Source organism: Penaeus japonicus, unplaced genomic scaffold (genome assembly GCF_977035675.1).
Source record: "Penaeus japonicus unplaced genomic scaffold, GWHDUDI00000001_assembly GWHDUDI00000040, whole genome shotgun sequence".
NCBI lineage: Eukaryota > Metazoa > Arthropoda > Malacostraca > Decapoda > Penaeidae > Penaeus > Penaeus japonicus.
In genome coordinates, this window is record NW_028234442.1 from 9,852,529 (window position 1) to 9,861,682 (window position 9,154).

General features: G+C 44.4%; 1 protein-coding gene across 1 annotated transcript in view; it reads right to left on the bottom strand.

Moving 5' to 3' along the window:
• LOC122258941 (uncharacterized) overlaps positions 1-7,749 on the bottom strand; it is a 44,186-nt gene extending 36,437 nt beyond the window's left edge. The window contains exon 1 of the mRNA XM_086534037.1: positions 731-7,749. Within this exon, the coding sequence (XP_086390163.1) occupies positions 731-7,318 (6,588 nt within the window). The 5' untranslated portion in view covers positions 7,319-7,749. The remainder of the gene's footprint in view (positions 1-730) is intronic.
• Between the last annotated feature and the right edge of the window lie 1,405 nt (positions 7,750-9,154).

Sequence of the window (9,154 nt, forward strand, 5' to 3'; positions counted from 1 at the left end):
TGTCCCATATAACTACTGGCGAGAAAAATTATGGAATTGCCTCCATATTTTTCGTAGATTAAGCACCACAAAAATTACTGCTAAGACTATGTGGGCTTATAGATACATTGGTGTTTTCATACATATATAACAGATAGGTTGATAGAGAAACTAGAGAGATACGTACACAAATAGACATTAATGCAAAGATACAAATTAGCAGATAATTATATATATACATTGATAGATAGATAGATAGATAGATAGATAGATAAATATATATATAAAGATAAATACATACATATATATATACATATATATACATATATATACATACATATACATACATATACATATATATACATACATATACATATACACATTATATATATATATATATATATATATATATATATATATATATATTATATATATATATTATATATATATATATATATACATATATATATATACATACATATATACATATACATACATATATATACATATATATACATATACACAATATATATATATATATATATATATATATATATATATATATATATATATATATATATATATATATATTGCATATATATACATATATACATAAACATAAAGATAGGTAGGGAGATACATAGATATGAATAGAGACAGACAGGCAGACAAATGGATAGATCAGATGTAGGTACAATGCTATAGAAGTAGCCGCTGCCTAGGCCTACTGCACGGAGCTCGAGGTGCGTACCACGCTGACGAAGAATTTACGAATCGAATTCATCTTCGACGGCTTGGGGACTGCAACGACCTTCTCTTCTTCCTTTTTCACCTCCTTTTCGTCCTCCTTCCTTTTCTTGACCTTCTTCCTCCTCACTCTGCGACGGACCTTGGTTTCGCCGGCGGCCTGTTTGTACGCTTCCACACAGCTCTGGTCGGCGTCCGGGTAGACGTGCTTGTCCCCGCAGTTTTCGTGGGTACACTTCTCCCCCGCAATATGGCCCATGGCGCAAGGCTGGGACAGCAGGAACGCCTTCATGTTTTCGCTGCAGCTCACACTTCGGCCCCGCGCTTCATCGTGAGCCGGCTGCGCCTTCGTCTCTCTGGGGCGGCTGCGGGCTTGAACCTCCTCCTCCTCCTCCTCTATAGCGTCGTTTACTGTCCCTTCCTCCCCACTCGTAGGCGAAACTTGCGAACAGTCTGATCCTAAGGCAGAATCTGGAGATGGAGGACGATCAAAGATCTTCTCAGCTGTATCTTCAGGTTCTTCTGCTTCCTCGTTACATACAATAGTATTTTGGCGGCTCAGAGTCTTCTCCTGAGAACACCATGTCCTCGTACTGTCACTCCTGGAATCTTCGTCTGTCGTGTGGTCATCAATCAATTGGTTATCCGAGTTATTCATCGACTCACTGGATACTTGGCCTTTTTCGGTGAAGCACAAGGGCTCAGCAGACCAAGGCCTCACATCGGTGTGGGGGGGTTTCAGAGATGGAATTCTTCCCGGGCTTGAAAAGACAATTTCCTTTGATCCACGGGCTGGGGTACTTCTACCAGAGAGAATCTCACATTCTAACTGCCGCAAATCATAGCCTAACAGCTTATCTAATTCCTGGTCCAGTTTAGGGGTGTTGATCTCTCTACTGGCGCCAGTATTTTCTAGGTCCACTTGCAGACTTTCAAAGCCATCTTCAAGCTCCGAAATCTTGCAAGAATCAGGTTTATATTTCAGACTCTTGTAGGAAACTATGAGATCCTCCCAACTAAGACTGAAGTTGTCCTCATTATCTGACATTAGCATTAAGTCATCTGGACTGATGTGATCAGCTTCCTTGCTAAAGCTATCGACATCCTCTTCACTTTCCGCCACATCTACAGATCGCAAATAATGGCTTATGGCAGCCATAACTTTCTGGGAGCCTGCATGGGAGGGAGAGGCTTCCGGGGTTCCACCACCAGAGCTATAGTCTGTGTCCTCTTCCTCACAACTGCTTCCCAGCCCACTCTCCCTGCTGAAGGAATGCCCACTTGTAGATTTAAAGTCACCATCACTATCAGAACTTATTGCTTTACTCCTCTTTTTATCCTTGAATCGCTTGCCTCTCTTGCTGTCTTTGAAGTCTTGAGATCCATAGGTCATTTCCAAACGGCTTCTGCGGGATTCTTCAATGCTTCCACCTCCAAAGATCTCACTGAAGCGTGGGGCTCTCCTCTGTCGGCAAATTACATCATTTGACTCTCCGGACTCACTCAAGACACCAGCTGCTGCTGCTGCTGCCTCCTCTTCTTCTTCTTCCTCTTCCTCCTCCTCCTCCTCCTCCTCCTCTTCATCTACATCTTCTTCTCTAGTGGTGAGCCATTCACTTTTTTCTTCTCCTCCTCCAAGTTTAAAGGAACCACAGCCTGAATTCTTTCTGGGTTTTAATTCTCCTTCCACATACTGCCCAAGAATATTGTCCCAGAGACTACTGATCTTCTTCCTCCCAAAGCCACCACATATGTTTTCAACAGAACCCCTACGCCCTTGCCTGGGTGCAGCACATCGAATGCTCTTGTCTACAACACCCCGACGAAGACTCTCCCACTTCCTGTTATGACGAGGTATTGCCGAGATCCAAGAGCTGCCTCCAGTCACACAGCCTCCTCGAAGGTGAGTATGGCTGCTACCACTTCCTCGCCTTCCTCTTAAAGCATACAGCAACTCCTCCCCATTTTGGTTGTCAATGCTCTGGCGTCTTCCTGCTCCACTACGTATGTCAGCACTGCCTCTCCTCCTCCTCCTATAGTTTGGTTCGGGAGTACCTCGGTGGATGTTAATACCATCCTGAGAGAATTCATCCTGGCTATGAGTGTTCTCAGCAGCACTTTCTTCCTCACCAGATTGTGTATCCATATTATTGTCACTTCCACTATCAGAACCATAATTTCCATTGTCTTCAGGACTGCTACTGGTTTGTTGCATCCCAGAACAGTTTTCCAAGTCTCCTTCAAGTTGATTAATGTAGTTTGCCATGCTTTCACGGAGCTGAGAGGCGTCCTTTCCATCCCAGGATCTTGCTCTCGGTACCTCCCTTTCATCCCAAGAATTTGCTTTGAGGAAGTCTTTACTGGCCCCTAGCTCAGAGGACCTAGGCATATCAAGAGATTCAGTGCATGGAAGATCTCTTAGGTCACAAGACTTTCCTCTTTTAAGTCCTCGGCGGCCGTAAGACCGCTGAGGAAGATCCCTAAGATCTAGGGATTTTCCACGTTTGAGTTTCTGTCTATTGGATTCCTTCTGAAGGAGGTCTCTGAAGTCAGATGATTGAGCTCTAGAGATGTGGTTGGAGGCACTATAGGTCTGTTGAGACTCAGTCAATGAATGAGCACTCCTGCATCTGCTCATCTTTAGGTCAGTCTGTTTACCATGTGGAATATTAAGCAGGTCATATGTAGCTGAGCCACTCAAAGAGTTTACACTCTTGCTTAAATTAGTGGCACTCTCTGTGGTCAAAATTTCTCTGGCTTTGCGGTTCACAGAGCCATACCCTTGGTTAGCATTTTCATCCTCCGAGTTACTACTATCATCTGAGTCATGCAAGTTGGTATTAAATATTGTATCTGTTGCAAGACCTATAGCACTATCAATAAGGTCACTAATGGCACTATGCCTGAGACTCACAGTGCTACCCATTACGCTGTCTCTGATGTTGGTAGTGCTGCCATTTACACTATGCCGCATACTATTGCTTCTTCCCAAGTAACTATCTCTGACATCAGTAGTACTTCCTGCAATGCCATGTCTTAGACGAGGAGTGTTACCTGTGAGTTTTTCTCGCAGGTTAGTGGTACTTCCTATAACACCATGTCTGAGGTTTTCCTTACCAATCATACCACTATCTCTCAGGTTGGTGGCACTTCCTAATATGCCATGCCTCAGACGGTAGCTTGCTCCTCTGTCTCTCAAGTTGGAAGTACCATCAATGTGGCCATTTTTGGATTTAGAAATGTATGAGGCATTATCCAAATCTACACATCCAGAACCTACAGTGCTAAACAGTGAATCATCTCTGAGGTTTGTCATGCTCTTTGCCCGACTGTAAGTACTGCGCATACCTCTTGAATTTTCTAAGGCACCACCTCTTTTATAGTACATATCACACTCTCTGAGACTGGCAATACTTCCTGCAACGTCTCTCAAATTAGAAAAACTGGCTACAGTGCTATCTCTTAGGCTAGTAGTACTATCTATGCCTCTCAGTGAATGAGTACTACTACACAGAATACTGTCTTTCAAACTCGCAGTACTACCCCTTGCACTCTCTCTTTCCATGTTAGCATGACTTGGGTTTACAGTACTACTAACATTATTGTCTTTATGGTTAACTGTACTCGACAGACCTTTTTTACTCATATCTAAGACACTGTCTGTAAGGCTCTTGGTACTATCCATGGGCATATCTACCAGGCTAGCACTGCTGCCTTTTAAATCATCTCTTAAGTCTGTATAGCTGGCAATGCTGTCCAAGGTACTGTAAACAAGGCTTGTAGTGCTACCAAGGGCACTGTCACGTAGACTAGAGCTGCTGCCTATGGAACAGTGTCTTAAACTAGAGCTGCTACCCATTACACTGTCTCTTAGACTAATGGAGCTCCCCATTGCACTATCCCTAAGGCTCATGGAACTACCCATAGCACTGTCTTTTAAACTAATGGTGCTGCCCATGAAGCTGTCCTTTAAGCTAATGTTACTGTCCCACATGGTGGCATTGCTATCCATGGTATTGTCCTGTAGGCTGCTCACACTTCCTCGTGCACTGCGTGAATATCTGGTAGAGTCTCCAACTGGGCTGTATCTTGAAACATGTTTGATATGAGCATCATTATCATGACTCATGTTTGAATCAATAGCAGCACTGCCCTTTCTGCTAAGTACCTTTCTATTCGGCCCTGCATGCCTTGGGCTTGGAGATAAGCATGGCACGTCAAGTCCCATTGAAGTATTATCGAAGTTCTTTTGAGACCCTTTTTTAAGAGAGGTACCTACTCTGATGGCATTGGTAACCACTTTTCCAGCTCTGGAGATACTAGATGATGGACTCCTGGCTTTAGGTATAGCCCCCTGAGTCTTTGGTATGGAGGGTCCTGTCCTAGGCATAGCAGTACTGGATTTGGGAAGGGTGGCGGTTGCTCTTGATACAACAGTAGTAATAGGGGGTGGTGGGCCAAAGGTGATGCTCTTATTTCTCCCTCCCCCTCCCCAAAGACTCCAGGTACTACCACCACCCGTGTTGGTGACCGAGTTACGTCTGTTAGCATCTTTGTCCTTGGGAGTGGAAGATCTGCTCCTTACGGCTAGACCTACAGTCCCTAGACTAGCTCGCCGCCACTTCTCTGCATTTGTATTACTCTCACGTGAAGGGGATGGGGTACTGCAGTGACTAATGGGTTTTCTTACAGTTAAATCCCATAGGCTGTTGCTGACACTCCTACTAGTACTCCTACTGGTGCTTCTACTAGCCGTTCTATTAACTTTCTTGTTAATGTGCTTTGGGCTGCTATCACTTCCGCTGCATATGGTATGGAGGGAACTAGGAATGCTGTAACTAATACTGCTTGATGCTGTTGAACCCTTGCCATTAAGGCTGTGCATAGCGTTGGGGATATTCTCTTTTAAGGATGATCTAACTTGCTCATGAGCTAGACTGTTGGACCTTGTCTTCTTCCTCCTAGTTTTTGTAGTAACCTTTTCCTCCTTGTCACTTGTTTCAGTACTAGTCTCTTCCGAAACCCCATTTTCCTTTCTGTCCGTAATTTTCTTGATTTTTCCTCCCTGTCCCAAGGACTTCCTGGAAACATGATTTTGCATTGTGTTTGTAGCATCCGAAATCTGCCTTGTTATTTTCTTAGATGACATGCTTTTTTTCGTAGATGAATTGTGTTCAGTCTCGATATTGTCCAAAGATGTATAGTCGTCATTAAGAATGATATCTATATTGTCTGCAGTGATAACGATCTCTGGACTACAATGTCCATCTGCATGGCTTATAGAATTCCTATGGTTTTGCTTCTTGCGGAAGGCTTTGCTGCTGATGCTGGCACTACTCGCCACACTTGAAACACTTCGACGTTTCCCTTTCATCAAATCACTACTGCTGCTTCTAGACACTTCATTTGTAGGACTTTTAACAGCTAGACCATTTGTATCCTTTGGAGAACTGGACAGATGCTTTGAGGGTCGACCAACAGGGCTTGGTGAGGCTGGAATTGGAGTTCTCACTGCCCGATTAACTGGACTTGGTGGACTTTTGCAGGAGTGTGATGGTTTTCCAGTTTGTTCCCCCATACTAACAGTTGAATAACCTGTCGGCCTTCCTGGGGAATGGGATGGGCTCACAGATGATCGTGAAGATCTCTTTCTGGATCGAGGCAGTGGACTTGGAGTTCGTGAAGTCAAATCTCTGCGATATGGAGGTTCCTGGGAAATAGGGCTGGCAGGTCCATACAGTATAGGACTAGATGATATAGGGCACCTATAGAGTGGTGACTTGTGGGATGAAGGACTGGCAGGGTAGCTGTAGCTGAAATCACTATCATCATCATCAGTGGTGGGAGTTGAACGCTTCCCATGACGACAGTGAGAGCTGCACTTGCTATTATTCAGTTTTGGGTTGGACCTGATATTTTCCCACAGGTTTCTTCGGGCTGCATGGGTTTGGGCAAGGTCTGTAGTGCTGCTGCGCCTCCCATTCGCTGTTGCAACCAAATACCTTTTCACATCTGATGGTGGAGATGAGGAAGAAGATGTAGAAGAAGTGAGAGATGATGAAGACCAGACAGGAGAGCTCTGGGAGGAGCACGGGATACTCGGATTGGAAACCACACTCCGGACAGGAGAGGGCGAGCTCCATTCAGATCCTGTGTCACTGTCTGTCGAGCCAGAGGTTGCAGTTGAAACCTTGGGATGAGATGACGACAAAGTACTGTCCCTGGATGAAACGCAGGCCACTGGTGGGACCCCATCTGATGGAGACAGCGTAGTTGAAGGTGAAGTCATACTTCGGAGAGATGATGATACACTGGGAGAGACTAAGGGAGTAGCCAACCCCGGGATGGGAATCTCGAAGCAAGACCCCGGTGAAGTGAGGCTCTGATTGCTGGATAGGAGTGAGATGTCACAAGGAGACTCCATGGGCGAGAGCCATTCCATCGGCGAGAGGGACGAGGCTTCGCTATCGGGTGAGCCTTCGCTCGAGGACGATTCCATCTGCAAGTGGGACGGAACCACAGCCAGGGAGGAGGGAGGGGTAGGCCGAGTAGCCTCGGCCTCCCACATAGTGTCGCCATTTAGTTCATTCATGGCGAACGTAAGGTTATCTGAGGTCAAATTTCACAGGGCATCGTCACTATGGAGTTAATCGATACCAACAGCAAAACCACAGTATTTCGGATAGAACGTATTTCCCGAAAGTAACGTGGATATCAATCAGTATTGATAGACGTCATAACACTGAACCGAGATGACTCAGGTTACATCTTTAAAACGTCACTTTAAGAAAACGGATTTACACTTGAATTATCTTCCATGCAATTAATATCGACCAGTCAGAAACAACAGAACTTGTGGAGTCCGTAGTGTTAACAGTGAATGCACAGTCAATTACTGCATGCACTTCACGGCTGGCTGCTGATTGATGCTAATCTGCACGAAGGATAAAAATGAATATTAGGAAACTCGGAACTGTGCCTTCTACTTTCAAATCTACAAAACAAAGTAAACAGTTGAGTTGAAATCGTTACTTATTTTGTCAACTACAATTGCTCATGACAGCAGAATGAAATTAGAAGTGTCTATCAGAAAAAAAAAAAAATCGCCGCAACCCAGTACTGCCCATGTGGTGGTGACTCATCGTCGTGACACGTCCTTTCTGTCAGACTGAAATTCCTCCAAATCACCTCTCTTGCAGGCAGGCACAGCAACTTTTGCCACTCGTTCACCCTCTCGTTCACCTATCGTTCCCGAACTGCCGTTACTGGACTTATTATTCACCGCTATGCACTAATGTCACCTTCAACTTCAACTTGTCATCGTAGAATCAGATATGAACTAAATCAAAGACCTTAATCTTTCATATGAAACTCTTTTACGAAACACGAAGCACTTAGGGAAGAGCACGAAGCAGAATAAGATGATGTTCCACTTCAACAGAGGACAAACTGTCTTGAAAAGGCTTCGCTAAATTTGGGCTAAGGGGAGATGAAGGACTGGAGTCGTTAAGGCTAAAGTCTGAACAATTTTCTTTTCTCACCTCATGTTAAAACGTATATAGATAACACACACACACACATATACACACATTAACCATAAACACATAAACATATAAACAAACACACACATGTACATCCCCACGCCTTGATAGGCTTCACTTAGTGAGAAAAAAGGGCTATATTCTAAGAGATCAAGTAAAACATTTCCTACTTTCAACGAAACTATTACAACGGAAAGCCTGACAACAATTAATCACTATCCATAAGTAACTACAATACCATTACCACCACCTCAGCTATAATTACCCTCATAATAATTAACAAGAACTAATAATCATGTCTTTCTACGCACCCCTAAGCTGGTCACAAACACACATACACTTACACTTACACTTAGAGACACACACACTTTCCCACTGTATTATCGCCCTCCCACTGTATACAACAGAAGCGTACAACAGAATCCCCACGCCCACTTACCTCCTCAGAAACAGAAATCCGACCGAGGAGCCAATCAAGACCAGCGAGGAAAGAACTTGCAACTTCCGCCTTATATCTTCATCAACAGTCACGACGACCGTTTCCTCCGATCTTCTCTCTCCGTACAACACAAAAGTCAGACAAGGAGTGTGTGTGTGTGCGCGCACGATAGTCCTTTTATACAGGTAGGGTCTCTTGCATACACATCACGCAAAAAATCTATGCAAACAGAGACACGATTGAACACGCAGGTAAGCAAGAGACCAAGGACAGGCACGCGCACACCCAACAACACTCAAGGCTTGAAAGACGGAGAAGGAGGACGGACAGAGGGACAAGAAGAAAAGGAGGCGGAAGGAAAAGGCAGGTTGAGAGAGGTAGGAGGTGGAAAGAAAACAGGCGCTCCTTGCGCCAACCGCTGCTACCTCAAGAATGATGCTGAAGGGAC